The following is a 25707-nucleotide window of genomic DNA, read 5'->3' on the forward strand; positions in this document are numbered from 1 at the left end:
GGAAGACCACCATTAAAACCTAAGTTTGTAAAAATCGGTAAAATCGGAGTTTATCTAGACGAACAAATGAATTACAATCAGCATATTGGTTATGCAGTTGCGAAGACCTCTCGTTGTTTGGGATTTGTTATGTGAGCTGCTAAGCGCTTCACAGAATGCTTATCGGTGCAATGTTGATTGTCGATGTCTTGACGAACGATATTGATTGTCCAGCACTTCTTAGTCAAATCAAAATCAACATTCGTTCCAGAGCTTTCCGCAACAACAAGCTTTACAGATACTAACTACGAAATCAACGGTGCCGTTATTAGATTGCAACGAACCTTTTCCATTTTTTTCCGTAGCCGAATAAGAGAAATTTTTTTGAATATTCTTTTTTAAGGGGCGGGTAGGGTCTAACACTGAAAAATCATTTATTATTTTCTTTATATTGACTTATAGTAAAACATTTCAAGAATATTCTGTGAAATGTTCAAGCCTATTGGAACGAAACTCTGGAATTTATGGACCTTTAACTATGCCCATCTCATTCTTGACATGTTTCATTATAATAAATTATAAAAGAAAAAAAATTTTTTTTAAGTTAGACCCTATGGGCTCCCTGAAGTAATTATTTTTTTCCATTGATTGTATAGATAAACAACTTTAAACGCGTTTCTATCAAAAGCAGGTTTTGAAAGTCCGTGTCCATTGTCTACTGCACCATTTTTTTTTTCAAATTGTGCACACATTTTCTACATATAAAAAAAACAGACCCCAATATTTTTCTTTTCGTTGTTTGTTACTTTAGGGAGGTTCAACAGCTACAAAATGGCGGATTTTTTCTTGAAAAATTGTAGTTTTCACCTTAAACAACCACCAAAAATTAAACAAATTAAAAAAATCAAACAGAAACGTTGGGGTCTAGAAAAACTTTTTCTCTAACTATGCTGCGTTCATTTGTTCACTTCTAATTAGTCTACACTGAGATACAGTGGACACCGCAAATCATGATTATTAAAAGCGTCCTTAAAAATATCTCTTCACCGACTTATTTCTCAATATTTTGCCATGAAAAAACACAAAATGTTGTTCGAATGATGCTTTTTATCATGCAAAAGATTTTAATTTATTTTGTTGAACGATATTTCTGGAAAGCATTCGCAAAAATGATGTTTTTTTTCATCGTTTAGACGAAGAAATTCATGAGAAAACCAAATACCATACATTTGAATGGCTGATAATAAAATAATTAAGCAAATATTTTTATACATGAATACAATATAAGTGACATCACGACTTCCAGCAAAATAATAAATGACAAGGATAGTTTGATATCTTATGCCGATAGGAACATAGTGTGCATGATAATTTTTTTGTCGTGAATACGACTTACTTTACTATGGGGTGCCTTTTCAAAATTTACCCTCTGAGAGAGTGATAAGTTTTTGATCCTGAATATCTCTTGTTGTATCTAACGAATCAACATAATTTTTGCTACACGCCATCGGAAATATGATCACAATTTTATGATTAAGTTTTCAGTTGTGTGACATAATCTCAAATAATTCAAAATTAAACTTTTCTGAAATGTTTGGTATAAACGAGTATCAAAGGGGATAATCCATAAGGCGCGTTTGTCTTGTTCGTATTTTTAAAGCTCATAGCTCAGTGAAATGTAAAAGGATTTATATAATCTAGCTACCAATAGAATCGAAATTTTTCAACTTAAACGTGTATAGCAAAAGCATTGAAGTATTTCAGTAGTTCATTGTTGAAAAACCTGTCTCATTTGAATCCCTCTCCCACCAGCCAATCAGAACGCGTTCTGAGGAAGAAAACAAAATATCTGCTGCTGTACAACAAATCGTTCGAGGAAATGTTCCGTGTTTAATATCGTAGTGAGTTCCACAATTTGGTCCTTCTGAAAGACAGGAATGAATCCCGTACAGCATCCTGAAAGTTTCTTTCAATGCAAATCCGAAATGAAGTAATCGACATTTAAAATTTGTATGCGGCTATTTTTGTAGCCGTTAGGACCGCCCATTAGTGAAAAAGCTACAAATGAAATCACGTAAAAAGAAACCTCTTAACAAAAATTGAATCAGTTTGGATTCTATCGCCACTGCGAGCAGATGTATTTTGTGTCGTTTGCAAAGCTAGTTTCGCTTCCGACAAGAGCGATTACGTCACAGCTGTCAGTTGTTTGCATTGGTGAAAAAACAACGGAAAGTGCACAACGGTGGAGAGCATCACACAAAATCAGATGTTCTAATGGCCCTAAAAGTTTTCTAAAGAACTATTAGGATTTGTTGTTCGCAAATCGAAAGTAAATATCCTCAGTTTAGTGCAAATCTAGAACAGTTTGGTTAGATTTGTGCACTATTCGCTGTGTGAAATACACAGTAATCGAGATCAAGTGAAGCCTTCTTTGTTTTTGCGAAAAATGTGAAAAAGGGGAATGCTTGCATAACTCATACAATTCAATCAACTAATTGATATTCGGAAGTGTTGAGGAATATGTCAGTTGTTTTCGTATTCACGACATCCAGTTATGTCTTTGACATTACCCACCCGCCTTTTTAACACCGAGTTGTGCTGACCCAATTATAAACAAAAATGCGAACGCGGACGATAATCGTTCGAGCATGGCTCGTTACATTTGAAGCAATGTGCTGACCAGTAATGTGAGACTAGGTCAAGTTTGTTTTCGGTTATTAATATTTTTGTTTGTCTACCATAACCACGGTCAAGATAGTAGTTATTTCTAATTAAAAATTATATATATATATATATATATATATATATATATATATATATATATATATATATATATATATATATATATATATATATATATATATATATATATATATATATATATATATATATACTGTGGGGATTCGGGATTCTCTTTGGAGCAACGATCGGTTGTTAATTCTTCAGTTGTTTATTGTTCACGCATTAAGGGCCAGTGCTGGAGCCAGTGCAGTAAAACTTCATTCAATTCAATTGAAACTGAATGTGGAACACATTGACGATCTCTCTAATGCAGTAAACTTCACTCTCTGACACACACTATGTTTACTGACGGTCCGAACGGGCAGCATTCAGTTCATCACTCGTTTCTCTTCAATCGAGGCTCAGTTTAACAACCGTCAGTTGATCTCTTGAAGTAACAAAATATCTCTTTCAATAGTGTGAGAGCTGCCTTCAAATGAGGTTCATGTAAACATTCGAATTGGTTCAAGATAATAGATGAAAGACAAACTATATAGCTGAAATGTCAATCACAGAATACACATAAGTTAATTGTTTCCTCCTTCAGTTTTCATTTTTAATACTTTACTCCATTTATAATTCTATTCGTTCGAATCTTCTTACTACCAAGAGCGAAGGCAATGAAGCAGGTAGACTACTTGGCACTTGAAACTGAGCAAGCAAAACTTTAAATGACTAGGTACGATTATTCAACTGACGATGAATCCTGGGAGCTTCACTTGAAAATGGCAGCAAAAGTCAAATGAATTAGTAGGGATGACGGTCAGCGGCCATAAATTTCATTTTCATCTTATATTATTCGATTGAAAATGAAATTTTACCGCACTGGCTGGAGCACACTAATCGTCGCTTGGATATTAGTTAAGAAAAAAATTGCTCATTTAATAAAAAATGGTAAAATTTGAAATTATTTGCTTTATTTTCCAAAAGATAAATAATTTTTGTATCGCGGCAGAAAAGAAATTTGTACATTCTCAGCGCGTTTAGCCAAGAACGAGGCTCGAGTGCTCCAGTCGCATGAGAATAAGCGTCGCAACCTGTACTTATTAACTCTACGATAAGTCCCCGATCACAAATAATATTTATACAATTTTGTACGAATATTAAACCATACATTTCTTTGCAGTTGTGTTTTCTGAGACTTAAACCACCACCTTAAAATTTATTTAAAACTGTTTGCGTGGTCATACATAAAAAACCATTCATATAATTAAATATAGTAAGCACGTTAGTCCCTGGTTGGCGGTTCAATGCATAGGAAACTGGTCTTACAAGCCAGTTATCGTATGTTCGAGCCCCGACCTGGAAGGATTCTTAGTTTCATGCATGACTATCTTCCGTAATCATTATTTCTCCAAATTACGTACAAATACTCGCTGAATACATTGAAAAATACATGAAATATCTTATTTTCTAAAACCCTTAAAAATTGTCTATTGAAACACGGGGCATGACGCCCGATCGTGGAAAACATGAAAAATATACATTCTGAATTATGCGAAGTGACGATTATTTGAACATAGAGGCAGGATGACCTTAAACAACGGGTAAACATCCATCAAAACAACGGATTAAAGCTCATGACAACCACGGGGCTATATGCACCCTCATAAACCTTTTTCTTTTTCTTCAAAGAAAGCTTTAGACTTTTCGTTGACGAAATATTTTCCAGGTGAAAGATTGTTCACTATTATTCATTAAATTGATAACTTATGGATAATTGTTGTAAGCGAATTCTTGAGCATTTAGCCTCACACAATTCGAATCGTTTTGCCCCCAGTGAACTTCTTTGTCAATCATTCGGGTTTCGAAAATTAGTTCTACTACAGACGATGCATTTGCAATTTTATAGAAAAATCTTTAAATTTATTGTCTCATATTTTTGGGGGCAAATCGTGTAGACTTATAATTTACAATCATTTGATGCAGAATTAGTCCTGTGACTCAAAATTATGAAGATTTGGTTAGACGGTTTCTTTGGAAAAGTGCATCAAAGATCCAAGATGTATTAGATGATTGATAAAATACTTCTCATAGTATTTATCGTTAGTGAGTATATGAAGTTCTAAGCATTCCACGAAGAGTGTCTTCGACACAGTTTGTGGACTACTTAGGAATATACAAATTAAACATATATTTTCTTGGTGGCTCCTCTAAGCCACTAAAGTATTATTAAGAATTAGCTCTAGGTACTGAAATCTGAGCCTTTCAATGTTTGATGTTCGAACTTCGTAAACAATGAATTTTTCCATACTGTTGGATATCAAGCTATGGGTATTTTCAGAACGGGTTTGGCGAGTAGATTAATTTCACCATCCAGGTCCCCGATTTCTGGATGCACCGAAAATAATGGTCTAAAAACTTTGGAATGAACTTTGCGACGTCGTATGATTACAAATTTCGAAACTTTTCTTTAAACTGAACGCAAAAATTGTTACAGGATCGGATACTTAACGTATCTAGAAGGAAATCGATGACGTCAAATATATTTCTCATATCAAATTCTGAAATAAGCTCATTCCACGGCAGACGATCAGCGAGATGGGAATGCCAAACCTACTATTCAGATTGACCTACTTCAGACAAACGTGGTACCGATGATCGCCAATTTATCTAATGCCTCCCAGACGTGTGGTTTGACACTAATATTTTCGTGGTTAAAAAGAAGGAGCATTATTTGCTTAGAAGTTGAAAAAATGTTGAAAAAAAATGTTTCTTTGCGGTTATGGTTGCGGTCAACTGCAGGATCTCGGCAGGATGTCAAAGCATTTTTGTAAAAGGCAACATAGGATTGAAGGAATAATTCTTCTATTGAAACTTAACTTTGTATTTTTGTGTTGCCATTTGAAATTTGCTCAATTTCAATAGATTCATTAAGTTGTTGATTTTATTTTTTGAGTTTCACAAAACTTTTGCCTTTAAACAGCAAAATGATAACATAATGTGATATTAATTGAAATTTTTTTTGAGTCGATATCATATTAGGATTTCAATCTGATGTTTCTATCATAATCATATTTCAAGGTCCAAATATCAAGGGGAAAGTGCCATTTGAGCCAATTTGTTCTGATTCTGATATGTGGATAGAGTGGCACGGCGACCATACAGTAACTTCATATTCGAGAATGCTACGAACCAGAGAGATGTACAGTGACTTAAGACAATAAATATCCGTAAAGTATTGCGTTTGATGAGCATAGGGCCTGTGCTGTCATGGTTGAGTAGTGTTCCGTGAATCGAAGTTTACTGTCAAGAATAATGCCAAGATTCCTGACCGTTGTTACTCTTTTCATAGGGACAGCGTTCATAGTATACTTGAAAACAATTGGAGATCGTACTCGTGCAAAAGTAATGATGCTAGATTTTTCAATGTTCACTCCTATACCGTTTTGATGGCACCATGTTAGAATTCTCTCGATATCCATCTGCAGAGCACAACAGTCCACCAAAGTTGTTATGATACGATACAGCTTCAAATCATCCGCATATAAGACTTCACAAGATGTAAGTCTGTCACAGAGGTCGTTGATGAGAAATACAAACAATACATACCCGAGATGACTTTCTTGGGGAGCTCCTGATATAATGTTGAAGCTTACTGAACACGAAGTCTCAAGCCTTATAGATGCACTACGATTTGAAAGGTATGAAAAAATCCGGCTGGTCGACCAGTCGGGCAAGCCAGTTTTTTCCAGCTTCTCTACTGCATGTTGATGTGAAACAAAGTGGAAAGTCTTTGAAAATTCTACATATACTGCAACGATCTGCTGACGTTTTTCAAGTATGCTAATAAGCGAAGACACATAGCTCATCAGGTTTGTTGTACTAGAGCGTTTCCTGACGAAACCGTGTTGACCCAAAGATATTACGTATTTTACTGCAAGGTAGAGAATGTTCAACAGTATACAGGGTCCGCCATCTATCATTTGTTTGGTAGCGGTTATTTCGAAACTTAGTTTTATTCTTCCGCTGAACGAAAATGATTGTGTATATGCTTGAGGAACGCGTGAAAATAGTGCCAACTGGGCTTGCTCAGCTTGAAGAAGATGCCGATTTTTGCCAAAAAATCATCTTCTCGGATGAGGCACATTTTCATCTCCGCGGTAGGCAGTTCGTGCTCGCATCTCATCCGACACAGTCGCAAATCGTTTACGGTCGAGACAACAGAAACAAAGACAATACAGTGTAGTGAACAATAGAGTGCACGAAATGGGCAAATACGATTAAACAAAGCCAGAAACTTGGCCTACAAGGCCAAATTCAGTTTGTATTGATTTCAAGCGCTGCAAAGTTAGACCAGCAGCAATCGAAATTGAAATCTTGCTTAAGGAACGAATGCATCTAAACGTTAATGATGTAAGTGAGATTCAATTCATCAAGGCGTCTAACTGTGCGTACATTATGTTCAAACGTGAAAGAGATGCAATTTCATTTGCTTCGGTTAATAACGGGGTGCACAGTGACAATGTTAAATTTAAAATCCCTGTGTACATGGTGGACAATGCCATAGAAGTTGCGTGCATGACCTTCCTCTGCAGACCAGCGATGGGTATGTTCGAGAAAGTATGTCACAGTACGGTGAAGTTCTTTCCATCGAAAGGGAAATATGGCGGAATTTTTTTCCCGGGATGGCGTACGAGAGGTACGTATGCAACTACGTAAAGCAATTCCATCTTACATCATTTGTGATCAAGACAGGATACATCCGTGTAAAACGCTGATTACGTATGAGAATCAACTGGTTACAAGTCAATTTTGTGAACAACCTGCACACTACGGCAAACCTTGCACTGAAACTGCGAAAACAAACAAAGTAAATAAAAACAAGAACAACCGCTCAAAAACGGAAACTAGTGAATGCAGTGCTCCTGTTTCAAAAACACATTTACCATCTAACCAACAAGCAACTGCAACCAATGTAAAACAAGGCGCTTCTGCAGTAACTAGCAACGAGATCAAGACTGCGAATAACAAGGAAAACGAAAAGAAGACGGAAATCAACAATACCACCGATGCGTATTGACGTATCATCCATTGGGATGACGAGACGAGCCACGAACAAAGTGCCCCTCAATCCTCGCAGGATAGAAATCCTCTCCCCCTTAAAAAAGGGTGATAACGAGATCGAATACAAAAAAGGCGGGTGGGTAATGTCAGAGACATAACTGGTTGTCGTGAATACGAAAACAACTGACATATTCCTCAACACTTCCGAATATCAATTAGTTGATTGAATTGTATGAGTTATGCAAGCATTCCCCTTTTTCACATTTTTCGCAAAAACAAAGAAGACTTCACTTGATCTCGATTACTATGTATTTCACACAGCGAATAGTGCACAAATCTAACCAAACTGTTCTAGATTTGCACTAAACTGAGGATATTTACTTTCGATTTGCGAACAACAAATCCTAATAGTTCTTTAGAAAACTTTTAGGGCCATTAGAACATCTGATTTTGTGTGATGCTCTCCACCGTTGTGCACTTTCCGTTGTTTTTTCATCAATGCAACAACTGGCAGCTGTGACGTAATCGCTCTTATCGGAAGCGAAACTAGCTTTGCAAACGACACAAAATACATCTGCTCGCAGTGGCGATAGAATCCAAACTGATTCAATTTTTGTTAAGAGGTTTCTTTTTACGTGATTTCATTTGTAGCTTTTTCACTAATGGGCGGTCCAAACGGCTACAAAAATAGCCGCATACAAATTTTAAATGTCGATTACTTTATTTCGGATTTGCATTGAAAGAAACTTTCAGGATGCTGTACGAGATTCATTCCTGTCTTTCAGAAGGACCAAATTGTGGAACTCACTACGATATTAAACACTGTTCGGAACATTTTCTCGAACGATTTGTTGTACAGCAGCAGATATTTTGTTTTCTTCCTCAGAACGCGTTCTGATTGGCTGGTGGGTGGGGGATTCAAATGAGACAGGTTTTTCAATAGTGAACTAGTGAAATACTTCAATGATTTTGCTATACACGTTTAAGTTGAAAAATTTCGATTCTATTGGTAGCTAGATTATATAAATCCTTTTACATTTCACTGAGCTATGAGCTTTAAAAATACGAGCAAGACAAACGCGCCTTATGGATTATCCCCTTTGATACTCGTTTATACCAAACATTTCAGAAAAGTTTAATTTTGAATTATTTGAGATTATGTCACACAACTGAAAACTTAATCATAAAATTGTGATCATATTTCCGATGGCGTGTAGCAAAAATTATGTTGATTCGTTAGATACAACAAGAGATATTCAGGATCAAAAACTTATCACTCTCTCAGAGGGTAAATTTTGAAAAGGCACCCCATAGTAAAGTAAGTCGTATTCACGACAAAAAATTTTTATTCAAAAAATCGGCTCAATCGGCCACGTGCCACGTAAAGCTTGTACGCAAATGGGCCTGAATAAAAATGTCTTTTAAGGCCATCGTCCAAGTACCATGCGCGCGGGTGGTTTTAGGAAATTTTCGATGGAAATTTCGAAAAATTTGCCAAAACCAAAAACATACAAACCTTTGAAATACATTTATCTATCTACAGGGTGAAAATAGCTGGAAAATTCGGAGGTTTTTCCGAGTCTTATCAAAATTAGCTCTGAAAAATGAGTGTTTTTGTGATCTTTCACAATTATCTGGAAAAATAAAGCGATGACATAAACTTTTTTTCTCAAATAAACTTTATTATGGATACACAGATTACATTCGGACACATTTTTGGAAAACCTTTTCACGCTTTTCATAGAAAATCCACGAATTTCAAAAATTTCCACGAAATCGGTTATATGAAATTCGTTGATTTTTCATGAAACGCGTGAAAAGGTTTTCCAAAAATGTTTTCGAATGTGATCGTTGATGCCAGCATGAGGTTCAATTTCATTCCATCGAATTATTTTTTCAAATAATTGTGAAAAATTACAAAAAAGCTCATTTTTTCAGCGCTATTTTTGATAAGACTCGTAAAATCCTCCGAATTTTCCAGTCATTTTTACCCTGTAGATATATAAAAGTATTTCAAAGGTCTGTATGTTTTTGGTTTTGTCAAATTTTTCGAAATTTCCATCGAAAATTTCCTAAAACCACCCGCGCGCATGGTACTTGGACGATGGCCTTAAATTAAAAAAAAATCCTCGCGAGTATGTTAGTAAACAAAATTGTAGCATCTGGGGGACGGAAAACCCGCACGTTATGGAGAAGCCGATGCATCCTCAGAGAGTGACGGTTTGGTGCGGTTTTTGGTCTGGCGGCATCAGAGCTGTGATTTGACGACGTTAGACTATTATCTTTGGGGGGCTGTCAAAGATAAGTGTTATGTGGACAAGCCAGAGACAATTCAAGCCTTGAAGGACAACATTCGTGCAGCCATAGCTGAAATAAAGCTGCATACAATCGAAAATGTACTAAAAAACTGGACCGACCGTATGGCGTACTGCAAGGCCAGCCGAGGCAGCCATTTGAATGAAATTATATTCCACAATTAACCGGAAGGATTGTACTTTAATATGAAACAATAAATTTTGTAATCGGATGAACCGTTTGTGTTTTAATGCATGCTTAAAAAAAAGTTACATGGCGGACCCTGTACTTTTAAAAACTTTCGGAAGACAGCTCATAATTGAAATTATCCGGTAATTCATTACATTATGCACATTTCCGGATTTGTAAATTGGTATAATTAAAGCCTTCTTCTACGATTCCTACTACATGTTTAATGCTCTTGATTCATGTTCTTAAGCCTGACCTGCATATGCAGGTGTAACAGAAACACAGGTTCGCTTCGTTTGTTAGATTTCGTTTAATTATTTCAATCGAAATAGAGCATGAGTCAATAAGTCCAGGTTTACTAGGTTCAAAATAGTTCCAGTTCATAGGTCTTATTTGTTGCTGGCAAACGAACTAACTTCATCTATTCCGGTTTGGTTTTGGAAGTATTGGAAATAGTGATGGCCAAATCGATTTTCACAAACTTATTGGTTCAAAGGAACAGTAATATTTATGATGTTATGAGTAATATGAGAGAGGCTCATGGATAATTTCAAATTTTGCAATAGTTGACCAGGCCTCTCAAGAAACTCATAAATTACGATACATTGATACATTGGCGCCAAATTTTCTCGGTACGCCACTGTGTATGAAAAAGATCTATACGCGGATCCGCGAAACAACCTAATTTTAAGTACATTCCACCCAATTTAGGGGTTCTGTTCAATAACCTAATTTTAGGTAAAGTGATTGTAGGTAGTTTCTGTAAATCACGTGCAAAAAAATACTTAAAAATGAGTTGTCTACTCAATGGTAAATTATATTTACTATACAGTTGAGCTGTGTTGACTCACTTTTAGGTTGATGCGGTTTACTTAATTTTAGCTTATTGAACGCAACTCTCGCTGTTTGGTGGTCATGCTCTTTGTATGTTGACAACAATGAGAACGAATGAAAGAAAAGATTCAAAAGAACTCAAAATTCAGTAAAAAGAAGTAAAATAAAGGTAATTACCAATTTCCGTTTATGCTTTGAAATTGGTATTTGGTGATTGACAGTAATATGTAATGAAATGATACATTTGACAGCCAAATCTAAATAACTTAAATAAAATTCTCTTCAAGTTTTTTCATACTTTGTATTTTTCCAGTATCTGAAAATTGATGCAGTAAATATAAATGCAAAACAATGTATATTCGGATGCCAGGCGACCAAAATGCTGAATAATATTTCATATTGGTAAGTAATTGCTATGATTTAGTAGGTTAAACCCATTTTAGATCAAAGTAGATGCTATGCATGCATTTGTCCATTTTTCATCAACGCCCGAATACAACGTCATCGGACTGTTAATTTTTTAATGTAATTCAGTCGTGAGTCGTGTTTTTTATGCATTTGTCCATTTTTTCATCAACGTCCAAATACAACGTCAAAAGGACTGTCAATCTGTTAATGCGATCCAGTCGTGAGTACTTCTCAGCAAACGCGTGCAAACAAAAAATAGTTGAAAAGGACGAACCTAGAGAGTATGGGTTTACACAATACAAGTAGGTTTAGAATTTTCCCTACACAAAAATCTCAGAATTGCGGAAGCAAATGATGTCTTCATGGTAATAACCAAATCATGTATATAATAGGGCTGAAAAGTCACCACTTGTGGCTGAACACCCAATTTAAATCTTAATAATTTAATTTTAACTCATATTCCAATAAATAGTTATTAAAAAAAATAGAGAGTATGGGTACAGAAATGATGTTTTGATCGCTTTCACTTGTTTGAGAAAGCGTTGTCAAGTTGTAAAATTTTTTTCATGTCTTGTAGATCATTTCAGTAGTTTGATTGTTATCTGTCGGTAGTAATTATTTGTTGCAGTTTTTTTACATTGACGGCCCGGTAGAACAATATAAAGTTAAGTTTCCACTCACAGTCTCTACAACAAACGTATTTCTCTCTTCAATTTCCGTTCAACGACAGCACTCAACAACTATAAATAGCATTAGTATTTTTTTTTGGTTATCCCGCAAAGGTATCCACAAAGCAACAGATTCTACTTCAAGAATGGATGGAAGGAGTGGTATGCCACGTCTACAAAAAGGGTGATAAGCTAAATTGTTGCAATTACCACGCAATCACATTGCTGAACGCCACCTACAAGGTACTCTCTCAAATCCTTTGCCGTCATCTATCACCTAAGGAATTCGTAGGACCGTACCAAGCGGGATTTACTGGAGCCCGCGCTGCTACGAATCACATATTCACGATAAGACAAGTATTCCAGAAGTGTCTTGAATATAACGCACCCTCGCATAACCTATTCATTGACTTTAAAGCGGCATACGACACAATCGATCGCTCAGCTATGGCAGATGATGCATGAATACAGTTTCCCGGATCAACTGACGCGGTTGGTCAAAGCAACGATGGATAGAGTGATGTGCTACGTCCAAGTATATGGGACGCTCTCGAGTCCTTTCGAATCTCGGCGAGGGCTACGGCAAGGTAATGGACTCTCTTGTATCTTGTTCAATATTGCTTTGGTAGGTGTGATTCGAAGAGCGTGGATCGACACGAGTGGCACGATCTTCCAAAAGTCCGTACAACTTTTTGGCTTCGCTGACGATATTGATATTGTGACACGTAACCTTGAGAAGATGACGGAAACCTACATCGGACTGAAAGCTGCAGCTAGGTGTATCGGACTGGCCATAAATGCGCCAAAAACAAAGAAGAGGCTCTAGAGAAGAAACACTACGCCTCCCACCACGAATATTGAAAGACGGTAACGATATCGAGGTTGTTGACGAGTTTGTGTATTTGGACTCACTGATGACCGCCGATAATGACACCAGTAGAGAAATTCAGAGACGCATTTTGGCAGCAAATCGTGCATACTTTGGACTCAGAAAAAGCCCTAGATCGAGAAAATTACGCCACCGCACGAAATTGACCATCTACAAAACGCTCATTAGACCGGTTGTTCTCTATGGCCACGAAATCTGGACTATGTTGGCAGAAGACCCACGCGCCCTCAGTGTTTTCGAATGAAAAGTACTGAGGACTATCTATTTCAGAGTGCAGATGGAAGACGGAACGACAGTGTATGAATCACGAATTGCAACAGCTGTTAGGAGGGTTCTCCCATCGTACGGACTGCTAAAATCGGACGTCTACGATGGGCTGGACATGTCATAGTCGATGTCGGATGTGATTTTTGAATCAAATCCGGCTGGTATAAGAAGAAGAGAAGCACAGCGAACAAGGTGGATCGATCAAGTGGAGGTGATCTCCGAAGCATCCGTGTCTTGAGTGGCTGGATTTCGCCAGATTGTTTTATATATACAGGGTCCGCCATGTAACTTTTTTTTAAACATGTAATAAAACACAAACGGTTCATCCGATTTCTAAATTAATTTTTTTATATTAAAGTACAATTCTTCCGGTTAATTGTGGAATATAATTTCATTCAAATGGCTGCCTCGGCTGGCCTTGCAGTACGCCATACGGTCGGACGAGTTTTCTAGTACATTTTCGATTGTATGCAGCTTTATTTCAGCTATGGCTGCACGAATGTTGTCCTTCAACGCTTGAATTGTCTCTGGCTTGGGCACATAATACTTATCTTTGACAGACCCCCGAAAACTCTCGAAAGTTGGCAAACTTCATGGTGCAATGGCGAACTGGGATGATGGTTACATTCCATTATCCCTAAGGTATCGACGAAACCTTGGTTCAGGGGGATGAACGTGAGTCGTGATTTCATTCGTGTTATGTCGCGGCTCATGTCAAATCACCACACTTTCATCGCACATCTCCGGCGTGTTGGGCTCGCGGAGAGCGGTCTGTGCACCTGTGGCGACGGTTATCAGGACATCGAGCATGTCGTGTGGTCGTGTGTAGAGTATCGTGACGCCAAGACGAAGCTACTGAAATCCCTTAGGGCCCGAGGTAGACCGTCTGAGGTTCCGGTTCGGGATGTGTTGGCGAGTCGGGATATATTATATATGCTTCTCATACACCATTTCCTCAAACACATTAATATTCAAGTGTAATGTGTTATTCTTCGCTTAGAAAGTATAATCTCCACCTATAGGTTCGATACTATCATCCGATCGATTCTCTCGATCCCCGTCCTTGTCCACCATCTTCATTGGAACTAACAAGATCTTTTTTTGTCACTAACTTTTTCGTTCCCCCTTTCTCCGTCTCTTCACCATCTCGATGGCAACTAATTAGATCTCTGTAGTTTTAAGACATATTGTTTCCATACCCCCTATTTACCTCACTTTCCACAATATTTACTTTTTTTTCATTCTCTACCGTAACATCACCATCACCATACTGCATACTTTGGACTCAGAAAAAGCCCTAGATCGAGAAAATTACGCCACCGCACGAAATTGACCATCTACAAAACGCTCATTAGACCGGTTGTTCTCTATGGCCACGAAATCTGGACTATGTTGGCAGAAGACCCACGCGCCCTCAGTGTTTTCGAATGAAAAGTACTGAGGACTATCTATTTCAGAGTGCAGATGGAAGACGGAACGACAGTGTATGAATCACGAATTGCAACAGCTGTTAGGAGGGTTCTCCCATCGTACGGACTGCTAAAATCGGACGTCTACGATGGGCTGGACATGTCATAGTCGATGTCGGATGTGATTTTTGAATCAAATCCGGCTGGTATAAGAAGAAGAGAAGCACAGCGAACAAGGTGGATCGATCAAGTGGAGGTGATCTCCGAAGCATCCGTGTCTTGAGTGGCTGGATTTCGCCAGATTGTTTTATATATACAGGGTCCGCCATGTAACTTTTTTTTAAACATGTAATAAAACACAAACGGTTCATCCGATTTCTAAATGAATTTTTTTATATTAAAGTACAATTCTTCCGGTTAATTGTGGAATATAATTTCATTCAAATGGCTGCCTCGGCTGGCCTTGCAGTACGCCATACGGTCGGACGAGTTTTCTAGTACATTTTCGATTGTATGCAGCTTTATTTCAGCTATGGCTGCACGAATGTTGTCCTTCAACGCTTGAATTGTCTCTGGCTTGGGCACATAATACTTATCTTTGACAGACCCCCGAAAACTCTCGAAAGTTGGCAAACTTCATGGTGCAATGGCGAACTGGGATGATGGTTACATTCCATTATCCCTAAGGTATCGACGAAACCTTGGTTCAGGGGGATGAACGTGAGTCGTGATTTCATTCGTGTTATGTCGCGGCTCATGTCAAATCACTACACTTTCATCGCACATCTCCGGCGTGTTGGGCTCGCGGAGAGCGGTCTGTGCACCTGTGGCGACGGTTATCAGGACATCGAGCATGTCGTGTGGTCGTGTGTAGAGTATCGTGACGCCAAGACGAAGCTACTGAAATCCCTTAGGGCCCGAGGTAGACCGTCTGAGGTTCCGGTTCGGGATGTGTTGGCGAGTCGGGATATATTATATATGCTTCTCATACACCATTTCCTCAAACACATTAATATTCAAGTGTAATGTGTTATTCTTCGCTTAGAAAGTATAATCTCCACCTATAGGTTCGATACTATCATCCGATCGATTCTCTCGATCCCCGTCCTTGTCCACCATCTTCATTGGAACTAACAAGATCTTTTTTTGTCACTAACTTTTTCGTTCCCCCTTTCTCCGTCTCTTCACCATCTCGATGGCAACTAATTAGATCTCTGTAGTTTTAAGACATATTGTTTCCATACCCCCTATTTACCTCACTTTCCACAATATTTACTTTTTTTTCATTCTCTACCGTAACATCACCATCACCGCGCACGGAAGACCGCTCCAGTCGAAGACTAGCATGCGGGCCACCCGCCGGGCCTTCGTAGCCTGGCGGTGTTTCCCGAACACGAACCGAAGGAAGCGGCCATAGATATTTAACAACGCCATCTGGAAGACTCATGCAATATTCAATTCATCGACCAATGTCGATCGCCAGCCGAGACGACATAATCAAATGATACTATTCTAGTTTTAAGTTAGTCGTTAATTAAGATTAGAAAATACCCTTGGCATCTTAGAGCTTAAACAGTGGCCTCAAATTATATTTTATTATTGAGTAGTATTTTCCAAAAATGTGTCTAAATGTAATCCTTGATGCCAGCATAAGGTTTATTTGAAAAAAAAAATCATTTCATCGCATTATTTTTCCAAATAATTGTGAAAGATCACAAAAACACTCATTTTTCAGAACTATTTTTGATATAAATCGGAAAATCCGATAATAATCCGGCTATAAGGATGCAATCGGACACATTTTTGGAAAAGTTTTTCTCGCTTTTCATGGTAAATTAACGAATTTCATATAACCGATTCCGACTTGAATATAGACTATTATACAACAATGCTAATTCAGTTTATAAACGGAATTATATAAGTTCTGTAAAATTTCTTAAATTTTCCACAGAATAAGATCAATTTTTCAATGAATTGAAGAAAATCCGCATCGTTACGGAATAATTTGTATTTCGTTTAGTGCTTCCAAATCGTCAAAACACAACGAAATCGGTTACTTCTTGTTATTTCTTGTTATCACATGATTATCACTTGCCTGTATCTCGTTTCTCACTAGCATGTTTATTCGCAGTACCAGATGGTTTTATGTATAAAATTGGTACATTTTGTAAGATCAGGAAAAATATAACGATCGGCTTACCCTAAGAAAATATCAGGTATATTTATATTGAAAAAACGTGCTTAATCCACCTAGCAGTGAGATGATACCTTTTTTTTATCAATCCTTCGGTGTTTCAGTTTTCATACCATTATTTTAATGATCGTCGTTTTAAGCGGCAATTTCGCGATTGAGTGATTACTCTGTAATGTCGAACAGGACATTTCAAATAATTGGATTTATGATTTCCATCGCAATTTGAACATGAAAATTTATCAGTCGTTTCATTCATTAGACAATCGTCTTTCGAATGCGATTTACCACAATTCAAACACCGTATATCCATATGACAATTTTGGGTTCCATGGCCAAAGCCTTGGCAACAACGACATTGTGTTAAGTTTGAAATACCATTATGCCGTTTATAATGTTCTCAATGAATTTTAATGTGGGAAATGAAACGTACTTTTTCTAATGTTTTTAAATTGTTTACATCACTTCGATTGAAGTGTATTAGGTAAAGTTCATGGGAAATTCCAGAGCGTGGTTTAGAAGTACCATTCGCTTTTTTTCATAAGTATTACTTGGGAAGGGGCAAAACCAAGCAATTCTTCTAGTTCATTTTTAATTTCAGTACTTTGATCAATTAGTAAGCCTTTCAAGACAGCCTTGAAGGGTCTGTCTAATTTTATATCATATGAATAAAATTTATGAAATTTCTTGGACAAATATCGGATAAGAAATATCGTAATCTTCCAATCTATCAACCAAGACTCGACATTCTCCTCTTCGTCCGATTTGAAATGAGACTTTCACTTCCGGAAGAAAAGTAGAAAGCTCAGTACGGAATGCTTTGAAGTCGGAAATCATCACCGTCACTGGTGGCATAGATTGTTGTTTCTTCCAAGAACGACAGTATTGTTATATCGTAAATATTGTTAGACGGCATAGAATCAACGGAAAGGAAGTCCGTCCGTTGTCTTTTATTTATGCTGGAAAAAATCGTACATGTTCCCTGTGTTCAAGAAAGGAAATAAGCAAGACGTAGCAAATTACCGCGGTATCACTTCTCTTTGGGCTGGTTCTAAGTTATTTGAAATTCTCTTTAGCAATGTTCTGTTTAAAAAAGGCGGGTGAGTAATGTCAGGGACATAACTGGATGTCGTGAATACGAAAAAACTGACACGCTCCCATCACTTTTCCGAATATCAGTTAGTTGATTGATTGTATGAATTGTGCAAGCTTTCCTCTTTTTCACTAATAGAATTTGAAGCGATACACCTACATTAAAGTACAGATTAGTTACATTAAACAGCTACTATTCTACAACTATATATTCCAAACTTGAAACAATTCCTTTTTAATTTGCTAATATAGGAAGCTAGGTACGACAAATTTGTAGTTTATTTTTATTGAAGCTATGAAGTTCGAAGATATCTGATTCTTCTCGAAATTTCAGTACGAGACAATTGCAATGGCCTGGTTTGAAATGTATCTACGATCTTCGGTATGCAAGAGTGATTCTAATAATAATAATAATAATGATAATAATAATAATAATGATAATACAGATTAATCTGTATATATGGCAATCCTGTTTTGCAAGGCATATTTTCACACGACCCCATACTAGTATAAAGATGTGTTCAACATTCGCTTTCGCATTGCCGTTCGTAATTGAATGTGTTAGTGACGGTAAAAATCTGCTTTTCTACCTGTTTTCGGAGCCATCGTTATGACTGTGTCTCGTACGTACAGAGTAGCTGCTTTAACTTAAATGACGCTATTTCTCACATCACATTTCCTTTTATACGTGCTAGTGGTAGCGGTGGACGAACGTCCCCTTTGTTAGAATTCCTTTCCTATACGCAGAACGGGAAACAGTGAAACGATATAAAAGAGAGAGTTAGCAGAGCGGCAGCCAGTAATATTGAATGGGTCGTCGAGCTGTTAACAGCATATTGTGGAGGAACAGTTAAGGGCAAGGCAAAGTCCCGCTCAAACCGTGCTGGTCTGAAGTGCCCAGTTGGCGGCAGAATCCATCGTTTGCCTCGGAAGGGGAACTACGCCGAGCGTGTCAGTGCTGGTGCATCGGTCTATCTGGCGGCAGTGATGGAGTACTTGGTTACCGAAGTGTTGGAATTGGCCGGTAACGCTGCCCATGAGAACGAAAACGAAAATCATCCCTTGCCATCTGCAGCTGGCCATCCGTTGAAAACCCCGTCCTTTTCAGGATGACCACATCACTGTGATAAAGAAATATTTAGAATTGCTTTAAGTTTAGCCAGTTCTGATACGCCTGGAAAGTAGAATGCGCAAATCAAGTGGAAACATTTGTTCTAATAATTTTTGTTTTCGGCCGCATACTAAAGTAATCGCGACAAAAATACATATTGATCTGTGGCAACTCTGTTTCGCACGGCATATTTGTAAACTAGTATAAAGATGTGTTCAAAATCATCACTTTCGCTTTCGCATTGCCGTTCGTAATTGAATGTGTTAGTGACGGTGCAAATTATTTTAACTCCCATCTTGATGAATCTTTTGGTAGGAAATATTGAGATCTGAGATGGTTCTCGTGTGTGTCTTGTTTCGGCATTGAGCCTTGCTGGACTTTTTGGCTGCCTTTTTCGGTGTCATTGTGCTAACAGTGTCTCGTGCATTCATATCGGAAAACAATGAGCCGACAGGTCCTCGATGTTGCTGTCGTGTGTCTTGTTTCGGGAAGAGTTTCTCAGCAAATGGTAGGAAAAATTAACCATTCAACTTTTATATGGATGCTCTTGTATAGATACAGACATCTCGCGTTCTGATTGGCTGGTGCTGTCATGGGTTAAATCAAACAGGTTTTTCAATAGTGTACTATTGAAAAACTTCAATATTGTTGTAATACACGTTCAAGTTGAAGATTTTCGATTCTATTGGTAGTTAGATTATATAAATCCTTCTACAGATCACTGAGCTATGAGCTTTCAAAATACGAGAAAGGCAAACGCGCCTTATGAATTATCTTCTTTGATACTCGTTTATACCAAACATTTCAGAAAAGTTTAATTGTGAACTATTTAAGAATATGTCACACAACTGAAAGTTTTATCATAAAATTGTGATCATATTTCCGATGGCATGTAGCAAGAATTATATTGATTCGTTAGATATAACAGGAGATATTCACGATCAAAAACTTATCACTCTCTCAGAAGGTAAATTTTGAAAAGGCGCCCCATAGTAAAGTAAGTCGTATTCACGACAAAAACCAAATCATACATATCGACCGATCAACATGGTTTTTTCCCCGTTAGATCGACAGCTACGTTTAGTTCAGTTTACGTCACACTGCATCAGAAACATTGAAGATGGAGCACAGGTTGATACAGTTTATACAGACCTTAAAGCAGCGTTCGATCGTGTTTACCATACTCTGCTACTTGCGGAAATTCGAAAACTAGGTGCATCGGAAGCATTCACCGATTGGCTCAAATCGTATCTTGTTGGCCGTTCACTTTCTGTTAAGCTTGGAAATTGTGAATCAATTAGCTTTTCGAATCTGTCGGGTGGGCCTCAAGGTAGCAATCTCGGACCTATGCTATTTTCTTTGTTCTACAACGACATCTGTTTTGTCTTGCCACCAGGGTGTAGGCTTGTTTATGCAGACGATCTCAAGCTATTTCATATCATTAGATCTGAAGAAGACTGCATGGCTTAATAACGACAAGTTGATGTCTTCAGCGACTGGTGTACGCGTAACTGATTGACGCTTAGTATATCGAAATGCTCCGTCATTTAATTCACACGCAAGAAAGAACCTATTCTCTGGAGACACACTATTTTTGGAGAATTCCTTGAGAGAGTATCAATTGTAAGGGACTTAGGAGTAGTACTTGATTCTCAGCTGTCTTTCAGAGACCACTACTCCCATATCATTGCACAAGCTAACCGGAATCTTGGATTTATTTTTAAAATAGCAAAAGAATTCAGTGACCCTTAGTGTGTCAGATCATTGTATTTCACCCTTGTCCGATCTGTTCTTGAAGCTTCATCGGTAATATGGTGTCCTTACGCGGACGTTTGGATTAACCGAATTGAATCAATACAAGCTAAATTCCTCCGCTACGCCCTCAGATCTTTACCTTGGCGCAACCCGACAGAATTACCACCTTATACTGATCGTTGTCGATTACTGGGTATGGACACACTTTCAAGAAGGAGAAATATTTTCAGAGCTGTATTTATAGGGAAACTATTGATGGGACAAATTGACGCTTCTAATATCCTTTCTCAAGTAAATATCAATGTACTACCTAGAACTTTAAGATCGCGGAACTTTTTAAGACTTGACTATCAACATACTGAATATGGACAAAACGAACCCATTAGGGGAATGTGTAATAGTTTTAATAGTCCCAATGAATGTTTTGATTTTTCCATTTCATGTGATGTTTTTAAAAATAGACTAAGAAGATTATTGTAATGTGTAAGTGTAAGCCCACTATGTAATATGAAATTGTATGTATAATTGTATTATTGTCAACCGTCAGAAAAGATGTAGGGGTTTTTACGCCCAATTGGACGATTGAATTATCCTCAATTGGGTTTTTCCCCTTTTCAATGCTTCATGGAGACTATAACAGGTCGGATGAAGGAATAAGAAATAAATAAATAAATTATTACATTCAGATTCTATAAGATCGTGAATGTTATTCGAAAAATGTTGAATAACAGATTGTGATTTATTCCATATTAAATTATTTTTAGCCTTAGGCTTAGTTTCCGATTGGACGCAAGCATTTTTGAACAATATAAATTAACTAGGTTAAATTAGTCTTCGATTAGACTCCTAGTTTGGATAAGTCTTGATAAAGACTGATTTTGTGGTAGTCTTTATATATTAAAAGTTTGAAGAATAATTCTTTGAATGGCTAGCCTTAAAAAAGGCTGATTAATGTCTCAGTCTTGAAAAAGACTGATTATATTAGAATATCACTCTTTGTATAGCCTTGAGAAAGGCTGACTAATTATTAGTCTTTAAAAAGACTGTTAGTGATTCAGGTAGCCTTGAAAAAGTCCGAAGCCTTGAATCAATGAAACTCTAGGTAGCCAGAACAATTTTCCAGAAGCCAAGAGCTATACGTGTGCGGTGCGAACGACTGTTCCACACCGACTGGAAACAATTGATCTTTAAGAAACGATTCGATACTGGAACAGGAATTCGAAAATCGGTGTAGCCAAAATCAGTTAAATTCATCTGAGGAGCAGTATAGTTTACATTTGTTTCAAATTACACTCAAGTCTTTTTTTATGCGCATAACTCTGAAAATTCGCATAAAAAACCGCATAACTCTGAAACTTCGCATAAAAAACCGCATAACTCTGAAACTTCGCATAAAAAGACCGCAGAAGGGAAACCGCATAACTCTGAAAATTCGCATAAAAAACCGCATAACTCTGAAACTTCGCATAAAAAAACGCATAACTCTGAAAATTCGCATGAAAAAGTCGCCTAAAAAAACCGCATAAAAAAGACCGCAGTGTAATTGAAAATCAGTGTAAACATCTTTGAGAAATCGTAGTGCGAATTAAATTTTTGGGTACCTTCCTAATCGAAAACTGAATACCACTAAAACCGAAATAAGTTTATTTTGTTATCGACTATCCAAATCTGCTAACCCGGTAAACCTGATTAATTTATGTGAAATAGACATTTTATATTAATCGCCCGGTATCTCCGAAACCGAAAGTTGGATCTGACTAAAAAGCAAAGTGTTTTATAGAATCTTAAATCTTTTCATTTGAAGCTTAGATGATTCTCAGATTTCATTTGAATCTTAGAGGCTCAGCCATCTACGAGAAAAATGAGTTACACAATTTAAATCATCCTGTAGTTCCGAAACCAGAAGTCGGATCCAAACGTATTTCAGGAAAATTTTTTGGGAGCATACAACTTTACATATGAATCTGAGTTTGCAGAAAACGGTCTAGTCATCTTCGAGAAAATTAAGTGGAATTATTTATCACATTTACTGATCTCAACGAACTGATTCGAATGGTATAGGGTGTTATATTCCTCCAGCATTTATTGCTACAAGAATTGTTTTCAATTCGAAAATGCTGCCATCATCTGGTTTACATATGTCATATTCGAACAATTATGTTGCCAAAAACGAACTGTGCCTAAATCGGTCATACACAGTCTCTTTGGTAATTAGGAAAAATTGTAAGTAACAGTATAATAAATCGTGTTTCACGTTGCTCCCAAGCATTGCTTTGTCAACAGCGCTCAAAACTCCTACTGCTGGATAAGCGGGAAAGTCGCTAACACAAAAATATCGATATCTCCTTTAAAAATGGACGGAATCTATGGCTAGTTTAATAGCTTTACCGTGCAGAATGTAAGGTTGGAAACATATTCTGTTTTCAAGGTCAAGTGTGACAGATACTGTCAAAAAACTGAAAATTTTGACATAAAACTTCGTATAACTCAAAAAGGCTTTTCATTTGTGACTAGTTTGATCAAAATCGGTCGAGCCATCTCTGAGATCTCATATACACACACATACACACAAACGAACATTTGCTCAGTTCGTCGAGTTGAATCGATTGGTATATGACATTCGGCCCTCCGGGCCACGGAAACTTCTTCTAAAGTTTGAGAGAATTCTATACCTGTTATATATATATATATATATATATATATATATATATATATATATATATATATATATATATATATATATATATATATATATATATATATATATATATATATATATATATATATATATATATATATATATATATATATATATATATATATATATATATATATATATATATATTAAGATCAAGAAAAATATAACGATCTGCTTACCCTACGAAAATAACAGGTATATTTATATTTAAAAAAATGGGAAACATACGAGGTCTGTTCAAAAAGTTCCCGGAATTTTTTAATGGCGCGTCTGGAGAGTCCGGTGGTCAAATTTTTATTTTTATTGTGTTGGTACATATGTCCCTAATGTATGGTGAAATTTTCAGCTGTATTCATTGTTTACATTCTGTCTTGTAGCGGCTGGTGTAGACGTGTTTTTTTGAGCTCGGCGATTTTTGTTAGTTTAAACAATGCACAGTGGTCCAGGAAGCAAAATTAGCAGGAAACAATTGTTTACGCTTTTATTATTGGGCTTAGAGATTTGAAGTCTTCGGCACATTAGTTGCAATTAATAAACTGCGTTTTTCGGCCATAGTGGTTTTAGGGTGGTCCTAAAGCAAACTATGAATTAAAAAATTATTTCAAAACCTGGATGAGATAGAACAATGCATCCTTCCACAATAATTTAGAGTAATCAATTTAAGGCAACTTTGTCGAAAATATTGGTTGTGTATCTTTAACCGTTTTTACATTAGAACGGTTTACATATCCTAAGTTTGGGTGGTTCTTAAAAAAAACAGTTTTTATTCAATAACTTTTTCATTTGAATTTTCTCAATAAAGTAATGTTCTAAGAAATTCAGGAGCCTAGAAAGGAGCAACTTTTGGTGGAAGAAGATTTTTTTTATACTACCTGGTTCAATAGTTATGATAGATTTTAACAAAAAAATACGCCTTTTTTAAATAACGGTTTCTAAAAATGGCGCAACCCGAAAAAAATTTTTCGATTGCATGTGATAGCTTATACATTTTTATATAATATGAGAAAAATTTGGAGAACAGTTATTTTTCTATCTCATTTAAATCAAATTTCCGTGCAAGTATTTTTGTACTTTATCATATAACATCTAGCTTAGTAATATACTAAGGAGTGTTAGAAAAAGGATATTTCATGACAAATATTTACAATCTATTCTTTGAACATTTGTAGTACGTATAATAAGATGTAACTTTTAAACTTTTTATCTTTCTCATAAAGAAAAGTTTTACAATCACTGTGAAAACTGATTTTTGAACAGAGGTCCATAGAGCCGAATATCATATACCAATTAAAAGTGTTTGTGTTTGTCACACTCAGTTTCAATGGGGATCTCAGAGAAATCTCCTAAATTTCATTTCATTTATATGCAATTACGTGGTGAAAAGCGCCAACAAATCAGGGGAAGGGGATTTTCCAAAACCACTTAGTAAAATTAATTTGAACAATATGTATAATCATATTACTATATTAGATGCCGTGTATTTTCTTAAAGGAAAACTTTGTTAGTATTTTTGTTTGTTTTGTTTTTCAGAGAAATGATGGGATCGGAAGTCATTAGAAGCCTTAAGAACAGATCTTCTAAATTGACCTGCCTGTTGAATTTTCTTGTATTATTTTCCCTAAATCTTCGAATGCATTTGTTTCTCGTTTCTGCTGCTTCTTCTGAGAACATTCCAATTGGAAGAATTGCATATTGTACAATAGCGACTCCATGCACAAGTAATTTGTGTACAGTTGGTGACAAAGCGTACCAACCATACAACTTGTTGTATAGTTCATGTGTACTGCTCGTATATATTCCGAAAGACACCACATCGATCTCCATTTTGCTGTAAATTAGACACGAAAGTTATTAACGATTTGACGGGAACTTCTTCACAAGCTTGCTTCATTTGTCGGCGATCCGTAATGAAACTTTATCTTCCAAAAGAAGCAGTAGACTCGGATGATGATCCTTCCAAATACGAGTTCGGACTCTCTCCGCTTCATGCGTATATTCGCACTATGGAGTTGCTTCTCAAGATTTCTTATCGTTTGTGCTTGGAGAAACCAACGTGGAAAGTTTCAAAGAATAATAATGCAGTGAGTCATCATGAAAAATCTATCCGTTCGGCTTTTCGAGAGCAATTGGGTCT

At 36.8% G+C, this 25707-nt stretch overlaps 1 protein-coding gene across 2 annotated transcripts in view; it reads left to right on the plus strand.

Annotated features, from left to right (window-relative positions):
- The window catches only part of LOC131440652 (GPI inositol-deacylase), a 254257-nt gene that overhangs the window by 79802 nt on the left and 148748 nt on the right, over positions 1 to 25707 (plus strand). For both annotated transcript variants that reach the window (XM_058612123.1, XM_058612122.1), the window contains exon 7: positions 11399 to 11487. In XM_058612123.1, coding sequence (XP_058468106.1) covers positions 11399 to 11487 — 89 coding nt within the window. The remainder of the gene's footprint in view (positions 1 to 11398; positions 11488 to 25707) is intronic.

The sequence above is a fragment of the Malaya genurostris genome, chromosome 1, assembly GCF_030247185.1.
Source record: "Malaya genurostris strain Urasoe2022 chromosome 1, Malgen_1.1, whole genome shotgun sequence".
In the NCBI taxonomy this organism is placed as follows: Eukaryota; Metazoa; Arthropoda; class Insecta; order Diptera; family Culicidae; genus Malaya; species Malaya genurostris.